The sequence below is a fragment of the Leuciscus leuciscus genome (assembly GCF_965113295.1).
Source record: "Leuciscus leuciscus genome assembly, chromosome: 20".
Taxonomy (NCBI): domain Eukaryota; kingdom Metazoa; phylum Chordata; class Actinopteri; order Cypriniformes; family Leuciscidae; genus Leuciscus; species Leuciscus leuciscus.
Window position 1 is genome coordinate 3,986,168 of NC_138744.1, and position 24,572 is coordinate 4,010,739.

The window sequence follows — 24,572 nt, forward strand, 5'->3', positions numbered from 1 at the left end:
GCTGTCCTAATTGAAAGCAATTTGCACTGAAATATCTTAAAATATGTCTTAAGATGCACACCAGTAATGTGTTTTTCTAAGGCATGTATATAAAAACTACTTGAGTATCCTAATCCTGGCTTAATCCAAGCCCTGTCTGTGAAACCAGGACATAGTCTCTCACTTCATTGCCATCTTGAATTAATGCGTTCATTAAGCTCATTGCAATAATTCTGGGATTTGCCTCAATTTTGGAATAGCAAAATGATGCATGTCAGGGAATGCATGGACTGATAAAATACACCTCAAATGCAATGAAAATTGCTTTAAGTAAAAGTGTCTGCAAATGCATAAATGTAAAAGTTAAAATGCTGTCTAGGTAGGCAGATAACTAGATTTTAGAACAGACTCAAAGCTTTTGTTTTTAAGTTTCATCATTCATCTGCAAGCTGCTCAGAGAAACAATCATAAACGTCCAGTACGACTGATTTAGGAAAAGCAGATTGTCATTCCCTCACAGACAGTCGGAGGAAGAATCTGAGCTGGTGTTGCTAGGAGACCTGAAATGCGTTCAATAGCTCTAAAACCTGAGGCCATTTTAACCGTAGCAAAACATGTCACATGAGTGTCTTCTTATAAAGGATCATAGCTTTGAATGCCTACGGCTTGAATCCAAATATTTTATACGTCTGAATGTGTCGATCACGTTCAAAAACATTCAACAGCAGTGCTATATATTTTGTTTATAGCCAGGAGGGTGAAACCCGTGGTCTTCTCACCAGTGTTGTAGAAAAGGGTGGCGATAAAGGTGCAGTTTCTGAAGAAGGTGTTGCTTGATGTGATATCCTCAAAGTAGCATTCCTCAAACATGGAGTCTTCAAACACCATAGACTTCATCTTCAGATTCAAGAACCTTTAATGGCAAAGAGAAAAGATCCACTAAGAAATTTGGTAACACCAAATAGGTAACCCATTCTTACTATTAACTAGTTGCTTATTAGCATGCATATTACTGGGATATTGGCTGTTTATTAATACTTATAAAGCACAAATTAATGCTTTATTCTGCATGACCATATTCTACATCCTTTAATCCTATACCCAATACCTCAACTTAACTACCTTTACTAACTATTATAAAGCAGTAATTAGGAGTTTGAGGCAAAAGTCGTAGTTAAGAGTGAGAATTGGACCTTATTCTAAAGTGTGACCAGATGGTATTCAGATTTCATTTAGCTTTCACAAAGTGCTCCAAATAAAAAAGGCAGCTGTGATTGCCAGAAATGTACCATACAAATATGCTAAATACATTTTATGTTTTACAGACTCATCAAATTACAGTAAAGAAAAAAAAAACATATTTCATTAACTGATATAATGTTAATATACCAACCTATTCTAATATCTGTTTTGTACCTTTGTAATATACTGACAACCACCAAAAACAGATGGTGATGAGAAAGTCACATGACGAATCAAAGCTCATCACAGAAGGTAAATACTAATATATAAAAGGTGTCATTCATACAAATACTAAACACCATCATGGTAACACACTTGAGAGTAAAGTAATGCAATAAACATTTATTATACTCTACGGGGCTGTTTAATGCTTGAATCTGATTGGTTGACGAGCGTTCTAAGGTGTGCAATTATTTTCAGGGAAACGCACGGCTAAAGTAGATCCAGGCAAGTCTTGACCGCATTGCAGTTCCATATCACTTCACCAAATGATTTCAGTTATTTCAATGGTCATTACAGACCACAACAGCAAAAGAACCAAAACCCACAACGACACTGACCGAGCAAATAAATATAATAAACAACAAATTATTTCCATGTTTTATTTGCCACAAAATTAGGTTTTATTACGTATGGATAGCACATACTCTTTCTCCCGCTCTCTCTCGCACACTTAAAAGGACACACATACAGTATGGACCAACACTCGCATAGACAATTTTATCAGTAAAATAGTTTAACAACTTAAAAGCTACAAGACATTTTTCACTAGCGATGTAATAACGGCTCTGTTCTTGAAGCAGATTGCGCTATTAGTGGAGACGCTGCTGCCGAATACACAGAAGAGCGTTTTAAGAACAAAAACTTGACAAAAAGTCTTGAAATACATCATCTGAACAATGTTTTGAGGTGTGATAACCGTAGTATAAGCATAATGATTGACTCCGGGCTGTTGAATTATTAGAAAAATAATGCACCTTACACCTCGGGTGTGCATTATTTTTCTAATAATTCAATGGCCCGTTGTCAATTATTCTTTACATATTAATTAAAACAATAATAGTATATAAATGATGATGTTCATCAAGCATATGATGATTTTGATTTTGGCCCAAAAGAAGTTGTCTTCACATATATGATGTTTTAAAATGCTGTCTCGGTAGTCAGCTGACTTGGAACAGAGATAATATTGTGCGAGAATTTCTTTTACTATAAAACTATACAACAGCAAAGAGGAGGTGTGTTCTGGCGCAAACGTTCCCTGGTGCTATTTTGCAGGTTTAGAAAACAATTCCGCCACTGACCAGGAAAAACCTAGTCTAAAGTCAGTGGCGCGTTGCGCATGTTATTCATATGCTATTTTAAAGGTGCATGCTTGGCCATAATCAATGTAGCGTGTGCACAACGCACATACACTTTGCTTATCTCATCTACACACAAACGCAGCAGTTTTCATTTTTAGAAAACCATACATTATTACAAGGAACAATATTACCACACGAGGGAAATCATTGCTGTGTCCATGAAGATGTGAAAAAATAGGCATAAATCTAGCTTACACATTTACCCAAATTATTATACACCTGTTAAACCGAAGCTAATTTGGGTGTGTTTCTCCATCCCCAATGTCACTTCTCTGTGTTTTACGGCCCTGACGAGAACGTCGGTCTCCTCGGCTGTGAACCGCTCCTGGTGCGCGTCTGGCAAATCCGCCGTTATAATAGCAACCCGCCATGGAACAAGCGCGCCTGCTCTTAAAGGGAATGCGAGATGTCGCTCTGATTGGTTTATTTCACGTTACGCCCAAACCACACCTATGAATAATGAAGCTACTTCAGACCAACACATTTTAGATTTGCGTCGGGCGCTAGAGTCATTTATCCCGCCGGTATAATAGCAACAGCGCCCAAGACCCGCCCACAAAGTTACTTGCGTTTCGCGCTTGATACTTGCGTTTCAGATCGTTAAAATAGGGCCCTCAAGGTTGTTAAGTCATTCTATCACACTTAAATTGCATTTGATCTGGAATACTCCTTTAAAAAGCAAGCGGAATGTCACAACACAATTCACCTTTCATAGAAAGGTCAGCTCTATTAACTGAAATATGTTTGGCATACTGCCTGTGAGCAGCCCTTACTTGTTGTTGAAATACTCTCCATTCCGGTGGATCTGGTTCTCCAGGGTGAAGTTAAAGGTCACATGCTCCACTTTCTCTTTGATGAAGACCTTTGTGCGTGAGGAGTACTCTTGTTTCTGCAGGTATTTGATCATGTCAGGGAACCAAACGGTCAACCCGTAGTAGCTGGAGGCAGAGAGCAACAAGCCATGAAACAATGCAGATGGACAAATCATTAGATGGTCTGGGAAAAGTTCGGTGTAGTTCACCTGAAGGACATGGAAAACCACACGGCCATCATCATGTAGGTGATCCTCCGGTACTCTGGATTAAACACCGTCAAGAAGTTGCTCCACACCTGGAAACCCAACATAAAAAAAATTAGTTTGATGTATTAAACTATGTAAAAAATGATTCAAAATAGATTTCACAGGAAAATACTATTTCAGTCTTTCTACTTCAAAATGTAATTTTTAATCCGATGTGTTACTTGCCTTTTCTTTGTACTTATTTGTGAAAATTGTTTATAAACAAGTAAATCCTACACATATTTATTTCGCTGTATGTAGACACACTTCAACATTTACAATTTATGGAAACTAAGCTGCAAATGTGTGTCAATCAGAATCGCCACAGTAACAATATCACTATTACATAAGCATGTTAATATATGACTATCCACATTTTATATCAATGCCTGTTCGATATTATACAAAGTTGAATGCATTTTTAGTTTTGTTTTTATCAGTTTTGTTCTTTTCAAATAATACTATTTACGTTTAATTTAATTTAATTAATTAATTATTTTGTTGGTTTTATAATTAGTTCAGTTTTAGTTTTTATTTATTTCCAGTTAGTAATTTTAGTGCTTCAACTTAAACATTTAATTTCAGTTAGTTGCCAAAGCAACATTTCTGCAAAGTTTTTCATCTAATATTTATATTTTATTTTATTTGACCTTTATTTCAATTAAAATGTTTTTAATAGATTTAGATTTGGTTAACAATAATATCCCTGGTGCTGCTTAATATTTTCATGGAAACATTGCGGATACATTTTCTTCAGTATACATAAGAACAGGATTTATTTGAAATAGAAATCTTTTTGTAACATTATGCGTGTCTTTACTGCCACTTATGATCAATTTAATGCATCCTTGAGGAATATAAATATGAATTTCATAAAATAAAATAAAAGGGGGGGGGTTAAAAATGGTTATGTACAATGAAATGATGACTTTTTGGTGCAAGAAACCTTGACTGATATAAAATAAAATGGTACAAAAGTGTAGAATATGTCCCCAGACCACTTCAAACTAAAGTTTCGTATAGTGGTAGTCTTTTTCATCTTTGTCTGTGTTTATCGTACTCTACCTGGTGGAAGAGGTTGGTCAGCTTGATCCTCCAGCGCTGGTGCCAGGCTGTGGCCTCTCCACCCATGTCAACCAACTCATCCATCTGTTTCACCGTCTTAATGGTGGTGACCTGGGGATTTCACAACATGCTTGAAAAAGTGCCATGATACTTTACTGATAGGTTTGTGTGGTTAAGTGATAGGAATCTACTCATGAATAGCCTATATATATATATATATACACACTCCTGGGCAAAAATGGCTAAACACTATACTTTTAATTGTCTTATCCACAAATAATTGGTCAGAAAATTAGCTAAATGTAAGCAAATGCATTTCTTAAAAACTGTCTCAGAAAATAAAGACTGAATGAAATTATTGGCAGAATATGGGTTGTGTGTTGAGTGATGAATCACATTGAAACACGAGTTGCGTGGTGATGCTCCAGAGCGGTGTCTTCGAAAATATGCTGATATAATATTAATGCATCTCTACCACAGTGAAGCATGGAGGAAGAGTGTCATTATGTGAGGAACCTTTTAGCTGCTGGTATTGGTGAGATGCTTCACTGGGAAAAGTCATTTAATGCTTTGGAGTACTGGAGAATATTGCAGAATGGCTTGCTTAACACAAATGAGGAATGATCAGATGTTATTGATCAGCAATGCTCCTGCCCAAATTACAAAGACAACCAAGAAGTGGCTTGAGAACAAGTTCATCAGGCTGGTGTTTTGGCCTGGTCAGAGTCCAGGTTTGAGCCCTATAGTGAATATTTGGTCTCTTATTAAACTCAAACTAACTGGGAGACATTTTTTCAACTACTCATGAACTGTTTGAAGCCGTTAACATTGAGTGGAACAACACTGACTCTTCTTCCAGTAAAAAGCTGTCTACAAGTTATGGACGGATATTCTGTGCTAAATTACTTTATCAATAGTATTTGTGCAATTCTTGCACATTTTCTGACCAGTGATTTGTAAAACAAAATGGTTAGACCATTAAAAGGCCACTAAATATTTTGCCATTTTTTGCTTGGCCCGTTCCTTTGCCCAGGATATTTCCATAAAACTACTTGTCAGTGAGAGGAGAGCAGAGTCTAATTAAGTAATATGATTAAGATTTACAATGCTAATTATTGTGAACTATGAAACTATAATAGTTATAGAATATCCCAAAATATCAAATGAAACAGGTGTGCATAATTTACATGTAAATAATAACGTTATTGACCCTGATTAAATGAGCATGAAAACCAATTTGACTCCCAGCTCGGCCATTTAATGGAAACCTATTAGCGTGACTGCATAATTAATTTCCAATTCATATTAAGAAAATAAAATTCCCACAAATCACTTCTGTCCTAATGAGGAATGAGGGGTGACTCTAGCTGTACTCACAGAGAAAACCCTCTCCGGGTATCCCTTAGCCCTCATGTTGGTGTCATGGACCTGCTTCAGAATCATCCAAGCTTCGTCATGTTTCCCGTTCTGGTAAAACACACACAATGCATTAAAGTCATCTTTGATTAGTAGCTTACTCTGCACGTTTTACCTACAGAATTAACCTGGTCAAAGCCAAGATGTGGGACGTCACTAACCTCCAAGAAGAAGCGTGGGCTCTCTGGCATGGTGGTCAGCGCAGCGATAGCAGCGACGGCGGGAAACGCACACACCAGCACAAACACTCGCCAGCTATGAAACTGGTAGGCTGATCCCATCTGGAAGCTCCAGCCTGGTTTAAAGAAAAGGCCATTTATTAGTGAACTAATTTCTGTCATGAAAACTTGGAGTGTTTGGCATGGCAATGGATATGACAATTCTGCTGCTGCAGAGCAAGTACGGGACTTGCTACTGCCAGTACATAGACAACACGCTGCTGTGAGCAAGTAAGACATGCTGCTGCTCTACAAAATAGCTAATTATTAACATTTACATATACTATAATTAATATTCATGACCCAAGCCAAATCTGGCACAGTTTGTCCATCAATCTAGCCTGGGAAAACCCAGACAAACTTCCGCTAAATTTTGATTTGCTCTACAGTAGTCTGGCAAAGAGCTCATTCAAGCCGATTTCTAATCCGTCCAAATCGAGGCACCAATCAGAAACGTTGGGGCGGGCTTTACACGATGATGATCGCTCTAATTGGTTTTAGGTCTATCCAATTGCGCCCAGAGGCATTTGAGCGACATCCGTTGGTGAAGCGCACCAGCTTTTAAATGCATTATTATATTCAAATTGCAAAAACATGAGGACAGTCTCCATGAAAGACCCACTGGCAGATGAACGTGCTGCTACATTTCTCTCCGAAACGGTAGGAAGTTAAATTAGATTTAATAGAGGATTTTAACTGTGACAAGATGATTGACAGGGCAGTTTGCGTGACAGGATGCACGCGACAGATCCGTCCGATAAAGATGACGAAGTAGTATGTCCCAAAGCTTGCCTACTTTTTTGCTACACATTCAAAAGTAAATACCTTTTCTTCACAAAAAGAGTACATACTTTTATGGCGTAGTGTAACTTAGGGACGCAGCATATGGCTTTACACGATGACGATCGCTCTGATTGGTTTTAGGTCTATCCAATTGCGCCCAGAGGCATTTGAGCGACGTCCGTTGGTGACGCCCCTTTGGAAATGAGTTATTAATGAAGCTTTGCCAGACCATAACTCAGTTACTACTGAGAATGGTCTGGTTTTAACCAGGCTAGCATCAATCCATATTAGTTGTTACAATGTTTAGGCTTAATTCTGAAACTTTTATGACAAAAAAATCACAATTGAGATGCACTGTAAAAAAAAATACTTTTACGAAGTTTTTAATAAAGCAAAAACTTGAGTTAGTTTTACAATAAAACACTATTTCATATGGGGTGTAACGGTTCATAAAAATTATGTTCGGAAGGTTCGGTACGTAACTTGGTTTTGAAGTCCCGATTTTTTTTAATTAAACAGTGGTTTACTGAACAAACTATGTCTGTCTTTAAATAAACAAAAAGTGTCAATAGTGTTTTATACACAACAAACTTCCACATCCTGTAAAACAAGTCGCATCACTTCCGGTTCAGGTGTTTTCTATGTGCTTCGTTAAATACTTTGTTTTACTCAAGATACCTTCAAAGGAGCGAGCAAAGATGAGTACATCACACATATGCAGATTGATTGAAGTTTTTATTTTCCCTCTCACTAACATTTAGATATTTGAATCGAATAAAACGAATAAAAAGGGCTAGCTAGGTTAGCAGATTTCCTTAAAAGTCCATAGATATCGCCATTAATACTTTCATCGTTTGTTCATCATGTGACGTTCGGCATAAAGTCTATATTGCTGGCAGCAACACACACTTCAGTTTATGGTGCTGTTGAAATTGGGGGAAGAGATTGTGCTTTCACTTTTGGATGCAAAATATGTTAGCAAAATGTCTTAGAACAAGGTTAGAATTATTGCGCTTCTAATCTGCTCCATGTTTTTGACGCACAAGCGTGTGCCGGCACTCATTAATTGAAGTCTGCAAATTTAAATGTAGATTTGTTTGCTAATTAAAATGTACAGGCAAGTATACAACCATAAGATGTAAGCTGAGGAAAACTCATCTCAAACACATTAAACAACACGCGTATCTGACAGTAGGGAAATCCATTTAGGTTTATGTTTATAGATGCTTATAAAACACATAAATATAATATAAATATAAAACACATCTCATGTTTAGGACAACTTGGATCGTGCACTTCTCCGGAAGCAGCTTACTCTGAACTTATTTTTCAGATGTGTATATATATCTCCCATTCAAGGGGGGAAACTCTGATTTTAAAATGACGTTCCTTCCACACATGCACTGGTTAAATCACTGTATTCCTTCGGTCCCTGTTCTGTACCAAACATTTTCTATACGAATATGTTTACCATTACACCCCTACTATTTTTTTTCTTCAAAGTTTCACATTTCATTCAGTGGGCCCTATTTTAACGATCTGAAACGCAAGTATCAAGCGCGAAACGCAAGTAACTTTGTGGGCGGGTCTTGGACGCTGTTGCTATTATACCGGCGGGATAAATGACTCTTGCACCCGACGCAAATCTAAAAGGGGTTGGTCTGAAGTAGCTTCATTATTCATAGGTGTGGTTTGGGCGTAACGTGAAATAAACCAATCGGAGCGACATCTCACATTCCCTTTAAGAGCAGGCGCGCTTGTTCCATGGCGGGTTGCTATTATAACGGCGGATTTGCCAGGAGCGGTTCACAGCCGAGGAGACCGACGTTCTCGTCAGGGCCGTAAAACACAGAGAAGTGACATTGGGGATGGAGAAACACACCCAAATTAACTTCAGTTTAACAGGTGTATAATAATTTGGGTAAATGTGTAAGCTAGATTTTGCCTATTTTTTCACATCTTCATGGACACAACAATGATTTCCCTCATGTGTTCATATTTTTCCTTGTAATAATGTATGGTTTTCTAAAAATGAGAACTGCTGCGTCTGTGTGTAGATGAGATAAGCAAAGTGTATGCGCGTTGTGCACACGCTACATTGGTTATTGCCAAGCATGCGCCTTTAAAATAGCATATGAATAACATGTGCAACGCGCCACTGACTTTAGACTAGGTTTTTCCTGGTCAGTGGCGGAATAGTTTTCTAAACCTGCAAAATACGTTTGCGCCGGAACCGACTCCTCTTTGCGCTGAACCGCCCCCGGGAGCGCAAAGGCATTTGCTAGTTTACCGACGTGTGTCTGTGAAGGGAAAAGTCCGCTGTGTGTCGGGTGCAAAATAGGAATGATACATGCGTCGGTGTACAAAGTCAATTGCGCTGGGTGCAAGATAGGGACCAATGTGTTACATGCCGTTTGTTTGAAATTGTGAAATTTACTAGCAATTTATGAGTGAAAATTGTTTCTCCACCAATTTTTTTTTCTTTTGTGGCATTTCTGGTAATTATTTATGGCAACTAGGCATTTAAAATCATGATCTACTTCTGAAGAGAAGTTGATGAGATTTATAACCTCTATAACCTCTGGATTGTTCATACATCCCTAAAACCTTTACTGATCACCACAACACGGCACGATAATTAGTGGATTTACTTTCTGGGACATCTCCATCTTAAGTTACCGGTTCAGTCCTCTCTGGAGTAAGCTGAGGTTAAGTGTCTTGCTCAAGGGCACAGTCTCGAGTTAATGGATCTACAACCTTTCAGCTACCAGCTGAGATCAATTAACCATTAAGCTACAGTACACCACCTAAACGATTTAAGTGTGCTAGTTACCGTAGTGGGGAATGATGGCCCAGGCCATGGCAGCAGCGTAGATGCCTCCAATCATCCAGAACATGCAGAGCCAGCTCAAGTGCTCACCACGCTTCTCTTGAGCCAGAAACTCAGAGTAATATGAGAACACAATGGGAATAGAGCCACCGATCCTACAGCATGAAACAGAGAGGCACTCCAATATTAGGATATTGTACATCATTTTTAAAATGAAAATATCTCATTTAATATTAAACATCAAAAACTCAAACATCATAGCAATACATTTCTAAATTTGAATTGAGCTAGAAAAGATTTCAGTAAGTAGAACTAAAATGGAATAAACTTTTTCACAAAATGTAACAGCCTCTAGCATAGTTCTTAGTACTATTTCATTTATTTTACAGTATAAACATGCTTATACACACAGTATATGGAGAATTTCCAGAATTATTAGAAGATATTTCTATAAATAATTTGTTTAAAACGCCACCTATAAAATGTGTAAATATAAGAAATTATAGAAACGTATAAATTAATTTAAACAACTATATATATATATATATATATATATATATATATATATATAAAGTATATAAGTTTAAGTCCATTTATATGTTTATAATATCTAAATATATATTATAGTTGTTACTGGTAACAAAAACGAACTATTACAATTATTTTTTTGTTTACTGAAATCTGAAATAAGCAGAATTTTTTTATAAACTACAGCGAAAATGTGAAATATTATTAACTGAAATAAAACAAGTTTAAGTACAAATACTACTAATATTACTAAAACTTAAAAATAAATTAAAGCTAAATAGAAATACAAATATTAACTAAAAATAAAAGCTAATTAAAAAAATATATATATTATGGAAGAACAGATATTTTAGAATGCACTTTATCTATTTAATAAACAATTTTTACGTCATATTTATTTTTATAAAGTTATCTGAAAGAGATCTAAATTAAAATTTTGTCTTACCCTCATATCTAAACACATTTTTTTTTTTATATAAATATAAAAGAGACAGTGGTGGTGTGAAATGTGCCTTTACCCCACACCGGAGAGCAGACGACAGAACAGGAAGGAGCTGTATCCTTGGACAAAGGAGGAGAAGAAAGCAAAGACACTGTTGATGGAGAGAGAGATCAGAAGGGTCTGTCTGCGCCCGATTCTGTCAGCCAGACCTCCCCACACAAAGGCACCCACCATCATACCCAGATACACAATTAGACCTGTGAGAGAAAGATAGACAGAGAGAGAGAGAGAGAGACAGGGGGATCAATAACAATACCAGCATCCTGTCCAAATCATACCGCTTCAGATCAAGATGACTAATGGTCATACTCCACACAGACAGTAAATCAAAGTGACCAACAGAGCAGTATGTTAGGTAAAATGACCACTCTGGAGCTGGCGCTTGTTGCTGGAGCTACATGAGCTAAAATAATGTATAGATAAGCTTTTATAGAATGTAATGCTTTCTTTGTTTTGTGTCTGAGAGCTCAAATTCATTTTGTCTTTTGTTCGTGCGAGAGGTTTAGAGAATTCACACTGACTGCTGAATGACGACTCTTTCACAGCTCCACCGGCAGCTGGTCATGTGACTGGTCGTGTGAACGCAGTCTGCTTGCACCGCTGGCATGGATGTGCTACCGCGACACTGATAAAGCAGTGCATGAATACAATATTAATGACCCATGGAATATGATATTCCTCAGATGCTGCTCTTTCACATCTGAAGAGAGTTAATTGAGATTTCAGTTACGTTTTTCACACTACATTTAACCCTGGATTAACATCTTTTTACACCTTGGGTCTTGTTGGCTAAGCTACTTAAGCACACAATCATCCGAAAACACAATGGCTCTGTTACAAAACCTAGTGAGCTGTCTTACTGTTAGCCTATATAGGCAGCATCCTACATGAAATGGTCTATATAGATAACTCCTCTGGATCATACAAATTCCACTCCTTATGTGATTCGCATGGGCATCTCAAATCACTCCATTAAGCATCAAATATATATTTAGTATTTCAAAATATATAAAAAATGGATATACTTTAAAAAGAAAGTTGATAATTATAAGAAATGTTTCTTGAGTAGCAAATCAGCATATTAAAATGATTTCTGAAGGATCATGTGACACTGAAGATGCTGAAAATTTGACATTTAGGCTACCAATGAGCATTAATACATAGAGGCAGGAAGAAGTACTTTAGAAACCAGCCTTTATTAATTATTATTGCAGAGATGGGGTTTGGGGCTGGGTCTGTGGGACTGTTTCTGGGGATTCACTTTTTATTTTGCCTACCTTTTGTCTTCTGCATTCTCCTTACCATTGTCTCCTGTTCTTCCCTCAGACTCGTCCCCCAGAAACAGTCCCACAGACCCAGACCCAAACCCCAGGCTGGTTTCTAAAGTACTTCTTCCTGCCTCTGTGTATTAATGCTCATAGGTAGCCTATATGGGTTCCATTCAGACCTTAACATTAAGTATTTTACTGTTATATGTCAACAAGATTCAACAAGACATGTTCACCTGGCTATACCCAATGTTTAGATCTGTTGTGGTATTTATGCAAATTAGCACATACGTAATTAGATTATGCACCGTTTGTCCATGTTAACAAACAATTAAAAAAAACTTGTAATACATTTTTTGTTTGTCTTGATGTAAGTAATCAACTCAGTAATTTTCATGGGGTTATCTAAAGGTTAAAAAATTTTACTCTATTCACGTGAGAAAAATAATGAATAGGCTATATTTGGGTCCCTAATGGGATTCTTCTGGGCTTTTTTTAAATTTAGTTTTACTCAGGACATATTGAGAATACAGGATCAGTTGAGTTTGCAGTTCTGTTGCAATTTGTTCAACCTTTTTTCATAAAATGACTGGACTAGTATGGCCTTTAAAGGACAAGATCGTAGTTTTTGTCCAAAAAAAAAAAAAAAAAAGTGGACAAAATCTACGATAAAACCTGTTGGAAAGCGTCTTTTGTAGCGATTTTTGTGTGAGCATATCAGTGAACACCCCTGACCACTCGGTGAGTTTCACGTCTTTGTAAACGAAAGTTTAATGCGTTTTTTGGAAGGATTGTTCCAGTGCACCTATGCAGCCATTCTGTAGGTGGGGGGGGAGAAGCGAAAGAAACCTAAAATTCTCGGGACAGCAGCATGTGTCCAAATTTTAATCTTGACCGTTCTATTTCATCAGAAACGATCTGTAAACAGGGCTTTAAGTGTAAAATACCGAACATGTCCTTTAAATCCCAGTGCTCCATTTTAGTTTATACTACAGGGCCGTTGAATGCTTGAATCTGATTGGTTGACGAACGTTCTAAGGTGTGCATTATTTTCAGGGAAACGCACGGCTAAAGTAGTTCCAGGCAGGTCTTGACCGCATTACAGTTCCATATCACTTCGCGTAGTCAACTGTAATAACGGAAAATAGGATACAATTCATAACAAGAAAAAGCATTTAGCCCCATGCGCTTGATCTGCAATTTTCAATGTCTAGCTTCACAATCAATAGAAACATGCAGTTTAATTTGAATAAATAAACTATAAAGTCCTATCTATAATCAATAGAAAATTCAACTGAATATAGGCTAAATAAATGGATAGTCCTGCAGCACGGATTTTTATTGCAGATAATAACAAATAAATAATTATTGATAGGCCTACTTGTTAAAAGGGCTTTGGGTTTCATTTATTTGGCTAGTCTACTGTCATCTGTCAATAATAGAAAAAAAAAAAAGAATTAACGAATTAATTAAAACGATTGAAGTAATTAATAAATAATAATATTGACGCACATGCTTTTCTGTCTCATTTATGCAACATCTCTCTCTAATAACTGCATTAATAACTGCATAAAGCCGGGAACACACTTTAAGGCCGGTTATGAATGTAATTTGATACTTTGACTGATCATGCCCGCGCGTGTTCAGCGCGTTCAGTCTGTGTTCAAAGTCGGTGTTTAAAATCTGCTGCAGTCGATGAAACAGTCAGAGAATGTGTCAGCTAGTCGTGTGTCCCCAGCATTAGTCTGCTATCAGCGGCTCAAACCTCCGTTACTAACTCTGAAATGACGTTTTGGAATTAGCAACGGAGGCATGGGATTAGATGCGTAAGAAATTAGTCCTACATACAAGAGCGTTTTAATGACAAAAACTTTACAAACGTCTTGAAATACATAATCTGAACAATGTTTCGAGGTGTGGTAACTGTAGTATAAGCGGAATAATTGACTTCAGGCCGTTGAATTATTAGAAAAATAATGCACACCCGAGGTGTAACGGCCACTCCGCTTCGCGTCGTGACCGCATTACCTCCTCGGGTGTGCATTATTTTTCTAATAATTCAACGGCCTGTCGTCAATTATTCCTTACATATACCCCTGTCTGCCATTGCATTGCCCAATGGACACAGCGCTTCACTGGCACAGTCAGAAGGTGTTGAGAGCTGTGGTTTGTGCAGTGTAAGCCGATGGGCCCAGGAGAGGAGGGGTTGAGATAACAGACCCCTGCGCTGCATTGCAGTGATGCCTATCAAGGCCCATCATCACGGCTGTATGCCATAGAGGCCTAATCTGAGGCCAAGGTGAGAGAGAAGCAGTGCTGACAGATGCCACACAAACTCAAACATGCTGTAACATTCGCAGCAGCATCTCAAATACATGCAGATCTATCTATCTATCTATCTATCTATCTATCTATCTATCTATCTATCTATCTATCTATCTATCTATCTATCTATCTATCTATCTATCTATCTATCCATCCATCCATCCATCCATCCATCCATCCATCCATCTATCTATATATCTATCTATATATCCATCCATCCATCCATCCATCCATCCATCCATCCATCCATCCATCCATCCATCCACCCATCCATCCATCCATCCATCCATCCATCCATCCATCCATCCATCCATCCATCCATCCATCTATCTATCTATCTATCTATCTATCTGTCTATCTATCTATCTATCTATCTATCTATATATATATCTATCTATCTATTAATCTGCAGTGCACAAAAGAGTTCTGTTGTGTTAAATTCCATTTTGATTTGTTTAAAAAAACCTGCAAAATGATTAAAAATAGTATTGTTTTGTTTAGTGTATATATACACTATCCTTGGCTGCACAAATAAAATGATCTAGAAAACGACAGACTAGATGAAAGCATGATGATTTTCTCAATAATGTTCCATCAACACACATGTGTACTCTGTATATGTGAAGAGCGTTTGCTTTCTGTGGATTCTGCTGAATTCTGCTCTCATGCAGGGCCGTTTATGACCTTCAAAGCCAGTGATGCAGAGCACATTGGCTAGGGAGACCTGAACAATGGAGATGAACACGTGTTGCGCGATTTTACACAACTTACTCAGCTGAGAGCATTAATAAACACAGCTGTGTTTGTGGTTAACCACATGTCTTGAATTTAAAGGGAAGGTGTGTGTTTTATGCTACTCCAGTATGACCCAGCCAATTAGAGCTCAGTGATGGTTGAGTGGGCGGGGCCATCTGCATGATGTCAGAGGGGTCTCAGAGATACAGGAGAGGGGAGTGCCTGCAATATTTGGTTTTATTAATACAGAGAAAAACTTATGAATTTTACTTTATAAATCTATTACTTCTCCTAGCAAAATTTCATATTCATAAATGTACATTTTCGAATCATAAGCCATTATTCAAAGGTTTTCTCAACGAATTTCACCTTCAAACGCTTTCTGTTTCAGAGAAGACCAAAGCAGGGAAAACATTGTCTTGTTGTGCTCTCTTTAAAATGCCCCTTTAAATTTTGTCACATTTTCTTGTCCTAACATGCTCTAATTGATTGAATCTCCTTTATTTATTTGCTGATCTTTTCTTGTATTATTATTGAATTAAAAAAAAAAAAAATTTTTTTTTTTTTTTTGGTGGTTGTTCCGGTTCTTGTTTTACATGTTGATACTATTTGTTGTCTATTGTATAATTATATCTAATAAAAAATAAATAAAAGAGGGGAGTGCCTGGAGACAGCTGACTTCCGCCTCCTCAGAGAGAGAGAGAGAGAGAGAGAGAGAGAGAGAGAGAGAGAGAGAGAGAGAGAGAGAGAGAGAAAGAGAGAGAGAGAGAGAGAGCAGAGGGGGAAGGGAGAGAGAGGAGGCTGTGATTCTCCCGCACAGTGACAGGAAAGCACACAAGCTCCAGGGTTGAGGAAGTGAGGGAAAAAGAGACAGAAAGCGGGGGAGGGGCCGGGACACTATTTTTAGTGCATTATTTTCTTTCTGCGAGTGTCTCTCTGCGTCACAGATGAGGGGAGCGCAATGGACTGTGGCAGGTTTGTGTATTCTGTTCTTCAGTTTCACCCAGACTAATGTGCCGTTTGGCACCCGGTGTTCTGGTGAGAAACTGACTAAACGCTCTCTGTCAAAGGTATAGTGGCGTGGCGTCACCATTCACCCTCACCGCTGTCACGGTAACAAGGCAAAGAAACTCTGACATAAAAGCTGCAGTCATCGAGAGCTCTCTCTCTATATCTACATACATCTGTCTATCTATCTATCTATCTATCTATCTATCTATCTATCTATCTATCTATCTATCTATCTATCTATCTATCTACCTATCCATCTGTCTATCTATCAATCTATCTATCTATCTATCTACCTATCCATCTGTCTATCTATCTATCAATCAATCAATCAATCTATCTATCTATCTATCTATCTACCTATCCATCTGTCTATCAATCTATCTACCTATCCATCTGTCTATCAATCTATCTATCTATCTATCTATCTATCTATCTATCTATCTATCTATCTATCTATCTATCTACCTATCCATCTGTCTATCTATCTATCTGTCTATCAATCAATCAATCTATCTATCTATCTATCTATCTATCTATCTATCTATCTATCTATCTATCTATCTATCTATCTATCTATCTATCTATCTATCTATCTATCTATCTATCTACCTATCCATCTGTCTATCAATCAATCAATCAATCAATCTATCTATCTATCTATCTATCTATCTATCTATCTATCTATCTATCTATCTATCTATCTATCTATCTATCCATCTGTCTATTTATCTACCTACCTATCAATCTGTCTATCAATCAATCAATCCATCTATCATCTATCTATCTATCTATCCATCTGTCTATCTATCTACCTACCTATCCATCTGTCTATCAATCAATCAATCAATCTATCTATCTATCTATCTATCTATCTATCTATCTATCTATCTATCATCTATCTATCTATCTATCTATCTATCTATCTATCTATCTATCTATCTATCTCCTTTTCCATCCATCCATCCAAACAAATGATGAATACAAATCCATCAAACCATAAAATCTCCTTGACGGCTGATTTGTCATAACATTTAATGGGGCGATTTCCTTTCAGTGCCGTGATAAATAATAATAGTGTTTTCTTCATGATATTTTCATATTACACAAACAAATTGCGCTGTGTCTTCTAGGTCTCTGCATTTGAAGCCATCAGTAGAGAAACATGCAGGTCGACTGCTGGGTGCAGTGAGCAGGAAAAAAAACCTCCGCGGGCCATTTCATCCCACACATCCACGCTGTTGGATTTGATTGGAGCATGTCATGTGACAGAGGCTGAAGACAGTTTTGCTGCAGAGCTGCAGCTGCGCATGCATGGAAACTTTAGGCACAAGGACCCAGCAGAGATGCAAATGGCACTTCAGCATGAGTCAGGGCTGTTTTGTAACAGGGGAGAGACCAAGGGCCCTGCTCCCTAATGGCACTCCACACATACACACGCTAAAGCTGAGACCCAGGCAGAATATCTCAATGAACAAGCAATTACATGAGCACACTAGCTCACATTGTAACACAATGATGTCACAATAATCATATAAAAAGATCATTTAAAAAAAAGAGACAACATAAAGAAACATAATGAATATGGTCTAACAGCAGCAACACTTACGTGCATTGATGAGTACAGCAGTTAAAACGACCAAAAAGTGTTTGTGGACATGATCTAATGATAATACCTTGTTTTTTTAGGGGGGGGATATGTAACATGGTATTCATTTACATTTATTCATTTAGCTGACGCTTTTATCCAAAGCGACTTACAATTGCTATATATGTCAGAGGTCGCACGCCTCTGGAGCAACTAGGGGTTAAGTGTCTTGCTCAGGGACACATTGGTGTCTCACAGTGGATTCGAACCCGGGTCTCTCACACCAAAGGCATGTGTCTTATCCATTGCGCCACCACCACCACCAGTATTCAATGACTCTTTTCATGCAAACCCACTACTAGAACATTTGTGCCATACACCACAGGAATCAGTATAAGCCATGAAAGCACACTGTGCTGTTCAGCAGTCTATTGTCAGTTAATTATAGCTCAAACTGCGTCAGTGCTGCGTTGGGTTCGACCAGGATGGGCGAGTGTCCTTGCTGGATGGACTGACAGATGGTGAATTGGGCACAAAATGGCAGTAGAAACTAGCCCTAAGATGAATATTGTTTATATGTCACAGAATGCCATTTTTTGTAAGCAAAAGTAACCATTGGACATGGTCTTATAAATCCCTACTGAAAAAAACATCTTACATCTTGTCTTAGTAGGCTCCTAACCTGGCCAGCCTGTTGGCTGGTGGTTTTTATCCAAAGTTTTTAATCCAAAATTACTTACAAAAGAGAACTAAAGCAATTTGTCAAAGAGCGAATGATAACTGTAATACAGTAACATTTCCCTCATTAAAGCTGTTAAGTTTTTTGTCTGATTTTCACTTTTTTGCTTCAAATCAAAGTTTGTAATATTTTTATACACCTCTTAACTTTCTTAAAATCCCTATTGGAAAAATGAATGGAAAAAACATTTCCAGAAAAGATTGCAGGAACAGGTGATGGGCACTGTTGCGCTCCATAGAAAAAAAAAATAAAATAAAAACTAACAAGCTGTTCTTGACTTACCCAGCATCCCTTTGTTGGGCTCAGACAAACACATGTCCTTCTCAGCACTGGGCAGGACGAAACCCACCACGAAGATCTCCACGCCGTCAGCCATCAGAGCCAGACCCAGGACAAAGTAGAGGGTCCACTGGAAGCGGCCGTGGCCACACTCCTGAAGGATGGTCTCATACTGCTGTGCCAGCTCCTCCTGGTCCTTCCTCCTCTCGCCCTCATACTGCGCTACGTCCCGGAACTGAGATTGTCCCACTCCGTCCCCCTGTATGTCAGCCTTTTCCACTGAGTCATTTCTGGGGATGCCCTGGTACTCGCCCTCATAGATCTCATCATCCTCATCGTGACCTTCTGTAGAGTCGCTGTGAGCCCCTTCGTCGTCATTGGCCTTGCTATTGCTGCGGTAGTAGCTGCCGTCCTGGGCCTGTACGGGGTAGTCGTCGTCATCGTCTTCCTCTTCGAAGCGAGTATAAGAGCGTTTGGTGTACTCATCAGCCACCTTGTCCACGTGGCGGCCCACCTTTTTGCCTGCATGCCTTTTGACTTCTTTGGCAATGTCCTTAGCGCCTTTAATAAAGGCCGAACGATCTCTGTAACCCTCATCCATGGTTGAAAGCTGTGTGTTGATGTAAAGAGTGCTGGAGCCGGGTGTCAGGAGCTGCTTGTTAGCATGTAGTAGAGTGAAGCTGGGCTAGAGAAGTTCAGGACCCTGGACAGCACCTACTCGAGCACAGCGCTCTATACGACAGCCTGGAATTAGAGAAGAACACACGCTGTTATTCAAGATGACACACGTACAGAAATACTGGAATTTACAAATATATGCATTATATGTAACATAAGGTGCATTTTTATCATTTATGGTGAATTGATGGTGCAATAGTCAATAATGTGAAATTATTGGACAAATCGTCATAATCATGTACAGTTCACATTTACATTTATTCATTTAGCTGACGCTTTTATCCAAAGCGACTTACAATTGCTATATATGTCAGAGGTCGCACGCCTCTGGAGCAACTAGGGGTTAAGTGTCTTGCCCAGGGACACATTGGTGTCTTACAGTGGATTCGAACCCGGGTCTCTCACACCAAAGGCATGTGTCTTATCCATTGCGCCACCACCACCCCTCGTTTTTTATTTTTAAACATTTATTTTTTTTTTCTTCAAATTAATTTATAAATATGAAGTTTAACATTTTAAAGTATTTTTATAATAATGGTTGTAAAGGTTTGGTTGTGCTGCATTTATGCTTATTTACATAAAAATAAATCATTGTCATCATCATCAATTGTATTACAGGATAATTATTACAGGATAAAAATGTCACAGTGTAAAACTCTGAAAATGCAAAACTTAATAAAAATGCAAAAACTCCAAAAGGGCTTCATTGTCTTTATACTGAATGTAATTTCTGTAATTAAAATGTTGTATTATTTGTGACATGGGCATGTTTTTATGAGATTTGCTCTTTTAGATCTTACTCTTTGCTGAATCATACAGTTAGTCTGTATATTCTGATGATATACAAAGAAGGCAAACAGTATACCAATATTGGCTGACTTATTTGTTTCACATTGACTTCCAAAATACATTATTTGTATTCTTGAATTATGGATGCCTAGTTTGTACACAGTTTACCTGCTTAAAACAATGCATTTACAATGTCAAATAAATAATGTAAGCAGAAACACAGCTGCTAGTTGTTAAGACTTGTGTCTTAAGGACTGGTTTGACCAACTAGCCGTTAGACAAGAGGTAATCAGTCTTACTTTTCCAATTCAAATGAAAACCAATGTACCTTTTTATATAACTGACTTTAAAAAGTTAGGACATGTCTTGAAGAAAAAAAAGTTTAATGAGTATCTTTTAAGAATAGTCTAAGCAGGTTATGCAACCAGTCATACCAGCTTAACCCAAACTAGTTATAAAAATGGTCAATCAGGTAAAAAAACAGGCACCCTGGAAATCCAGAGTTCTCGCGAGAGCACAAGTTGAATTTGCTCAGCGAGTTACTCTGGTGTCTAGTAATGATGCTCATTAAATATGCCCTTGTATCTGAGCTGCACCAATCACATCGGGTTATCTGATATAGGCGGGCCAGAGGCGAGATGATGACAGCGCTGTGACGTCGAAGTCATTAGTAAACATTGCAAGATGGCTATGGATGAACACCAGTTGTTTGAAACGGCTTTGGCCGCTACAATGAACGAGTTAGACTTGGCTTTTAATCTAAAAGAGGAACAGAAGACGCCGGCGCTTGAATCCTTTTTTGCTGTTTTGCCGACCGGATACGGTAAGAGTCTAATCTACCAGTTAGCTCCGCTGGTAGCTAAGCGTATGGGGTTTATTGTTGTGATTGGTCGTAGTGTTATCCAATTGCGTGCAGTGAGATTTTCAAATGCTTGCTTGGTGCCGCCCCTCGAGCTGGCCGATTTCATTAGTCGATGCCAGACCATTAATCGTTCAGATTTGTGGTCTGGATTTCCAGGCTAAAAAACAGGTCCAACGGCTGCTCTTCCAGCTAATCAACCATCTAAACCAGCTTGGATCCGCTAATGACCTGCTCGGACCACATAGAAATCATGTAAAGAGAGCTATACACTGAGCCTGGCTTCAGCAAGATTTTCCAGCAGAAACATTACCTGTATACTCTTGATTTTCATAAATCACTTTTGTGATAACAGCAAAAAAAAAATAAAAAAAATTATACATATAATAAAAATTATTGTATGTTTACAAATGAATACATGGATAACGCTGACAGCATGTAAATAGGTGCATCAGCTCTCGCAGTGACCTTGTTTCCTCCACTTTACATTCTGGGGGAAAACACTTTAAGAAACCAATTGAGCCTCCCTGAAAAACGGGCTGATTAAAATGTTCCTGAGGGAAATTCATGAAACCATCCGTTTGTGTTGCCTCGTACAATCTGTTGAAATTGGTCTGGATCCAGTTATTGCATTAATAATCAAATATTCATAATTGAGCCACATTAATAATAATATCTCAGAGGGTACTTAGGAGCTCTACAACACCGATAAAGATCTGTACAGAAATCTTTCACTGCGCAAACCTGAAAAGGATCATATTTAAGGTTAGGAATCAAAAACCGGAACTGACAATGACAACCCCTCTTTCACCCCGAGTTCTCCTCACTTCAGTATGAGTAGTGTAGTATGATTTTTTGAATGATTTAAAAAAATAAAAATAATTTTGATTCACACATTCCTTCAGAGTGGGTATTGAATCACTCACTAAACCACAATATACAGTACAGGCCAAAAGTTTGGAAGCATTACTATTTTTAATGTTTTTGAAAGAAGTTTCTTCTGCTCATCAAGCCTGCATTTATTTGATCAAAAATACAGATTTTTTTTTATATATATTGTGATATATTATTACAATTTAAAATAATTGGTTTCCAATTTATTATACTTTAAATTATCATTTATTTCTGTGACGCAAAGCTGAATTTTCAGGATCATTACTCCAGTCTTCAGTGTCACATGTGACATCCGGTCTATCACATGATCCTTTAGAAATCATTCTAATATTCTGATTTATTATGAGTGTTGGACACAGTTCTGCTGCCTAATATATTTGATGAATAAAAGGTTAAAAAGAACTGCATTTATTCAAAATAAAAAAATATTTTCTAATAATATAAATCTTCTTTACTATCACTTTTTAGCAATTTAACACATCCTTGCTGAATAAAAGTATTGATTTATTTCAAAAAAAAGAAAGAAAAAAAATTACTGACACCAAATGACTGACCAGTAGTGTATATATTTTTTTTACTTTTTATTCATCAAAGTATCCTAAAGTATCACAGGTTATGAAAAAATATTAAGCAGCAGAACTGTTTCCAACTTTGATAATGAATCATCATATTAGAATGATTTCTAAAGGATCCTGTGATAGACTGGAGTAATGATCCTGAAAATTCAGCTTTGCATCACAGAAATAAATAATAATTTAAAGTATAATAAATTGAAAACCAATTATTTTAAATTGTAATAATATATCACAATATATTAAAAAAAAAATCTGTATTTTTTATCAAATAAATGCAGGCTTGATGAGCAGAAGAAACTTCTTTCAAAAACATTAAAAATAGTAATGTGTCCAAACTTTTGGCCTGTACTGTATATATTATATTTTACATACATCACACATCTTTAGGATATGTAGGCATGCATAGATACATGTATACAGAGCCACAATCATTAAATTCATTACAATTCCTATTCCTAATGACACTGCTCTTCTTTTTTGTCAGTCTTTTTCACATTCTCATCTAATTCAGTAATTTGCCTGTTCTTTTCTATCTCTCTGGCTGTGTTTTCCTCTCTGAATAGAACTCATCAGCCGACGGTCATCTCTCAGCAACCACATCACCCTGTGTCTGTGAAGATAATGAGCCGGTCAGTCTGACATTCGGCCTTCTCTGTGACAGACAAAAAAAAATAGCAATCTCGGATATCTGTCAGCACAGCAGTCCTGCTCTGAACACCTCGGCACAAGTCCTATTACGTTATCGTGGCACTGATAAGTGAATACACAGAAACTGAACAGCCATGTGGATCGTAGAGCTGTAAATGCCAATAAAACAAATTGACGTGCTTCCCTTGTTACTCAAAGTAAACACTGAGCAATAGAGAAGACGGTTGTAAAACTATAAATGTCTGTAAAGGTGGATCTGGGGCGCTATATATGAGCTCATCAGCAGTTGCGATTGGTCCAAGGGAGAAATGGCCCAGTTGGCGGCAACAGACAGGGATCTGCGGTATACTGTCCTCTGTGGTCGTTCAACTATCACTAATATAATACTTGCATGTTCTCTGGATGTCTTCCAATACAGAGGCATGCATGCACTGCCATTGGGAAAATCATTTCTAATATTGATTGCTTTCAGGGCTGGTTAGAGAGTGTTTGGTATAGGAAAATCCATGCATAAGTGGGTTCTGATGAGTATTTGATGGATAAAGTGCTGACACATGATGAAAATGCATCAGCAACTTTGTGGCTAAGCTCAAGAAAGCGTGATTTCGTTCAAAACAAGACAAATATCAATGTTGCTTTCATTACTATACTGAAACAATCAAAGGCATTCTGACCCAGGGCCTAAAAAAAATCAATTTGTTCACTCCGAGCAGAATCAGTATTTTAACTCATAGCTACAATACTCTTGTTAGTTGATATAAATGCAAGGCGATGCACTTACTGCCTCAGATGCGGCCATTCTAATGACTGACAAAACACACATTTCTGAGATTCGCTGGTGAAAAACGTAACTTCATATGATTTGAGCTTGATTTTGGTAAAATGTTAATAATATAATGACACGTTTTTAGTTAAAATACAATCAAATACAGACCTATGGTAATTATAGCTGAAAACCTACCCCAACCCTAAAAATTTACTGTAGAAGAAGTGCAGCACTAGTGATGACATCAATGGTTCTAGAGAGAGGTGCTAATTGGCTGTCTCATTGTAAGGGGGCGTAACTTGTAGGGGTGTGGTTTGTAGTCCTGCAGGATGCAGTCGGAAAAATTCGGGCATTTTACTCACAATGGATGTGTCAATGTCACATTTGCATAAGCCATATTATTTTAATGAATTGGTTGATTGGTTCTACCAAAC

At 37.7% G+C, this 24,572-nt stretch overlaps 1 protein-coding gene across 1 annotated transcript in view; it reads right to left on the reverse strand.

Annotated features, from left to right (window-relative positions):
* sv2a (synaptic vesicle glycoprotein 2A) overlaps positions 1-24,572 on the reverse strand; it is a 44,979-nt gene that overhangs the window by 6,876 nt on the left and 13,531 nt on the right. Inside the window, exons 2-10 of the mRNA XM_082150708.1 lie at positions 18,933-19,673; positions 11,004-11,184; positions 9,961-10,112; positions 6,288-6,421; positions 6,088-6,177; positions 4,711-4,821; positions 3,607-3,695; positions 3,359-3,523; positions 759-892 (exon numbers count right to left, since the gene is read on the reverse strand). Coding sequence (XP_082006834.1) covers positions 759-892; positions 3,359-3,523; positions 3,607-3,695; positions 4,711-4,821; positions 6,088-6,177; positions 6,288-6,421; positions 9,961-10,112; positions 11,004-11,184; positions 18,933-19,530 — 1,654 coding nt within the window. The 5' untranslated portion in view covers positions 19,531-19,673. The remainder of the gene's footprint in view (positions 1-758; positions 893-3,358; positions 3,524-3,606; positions 3,696-4,710; positions 4,822-6,087; positions 6,178-6,287; positions 6,422-9,960; positions 10,113-11,003; positions 11,185-18,932; positions 19,674-24,572) is intronic.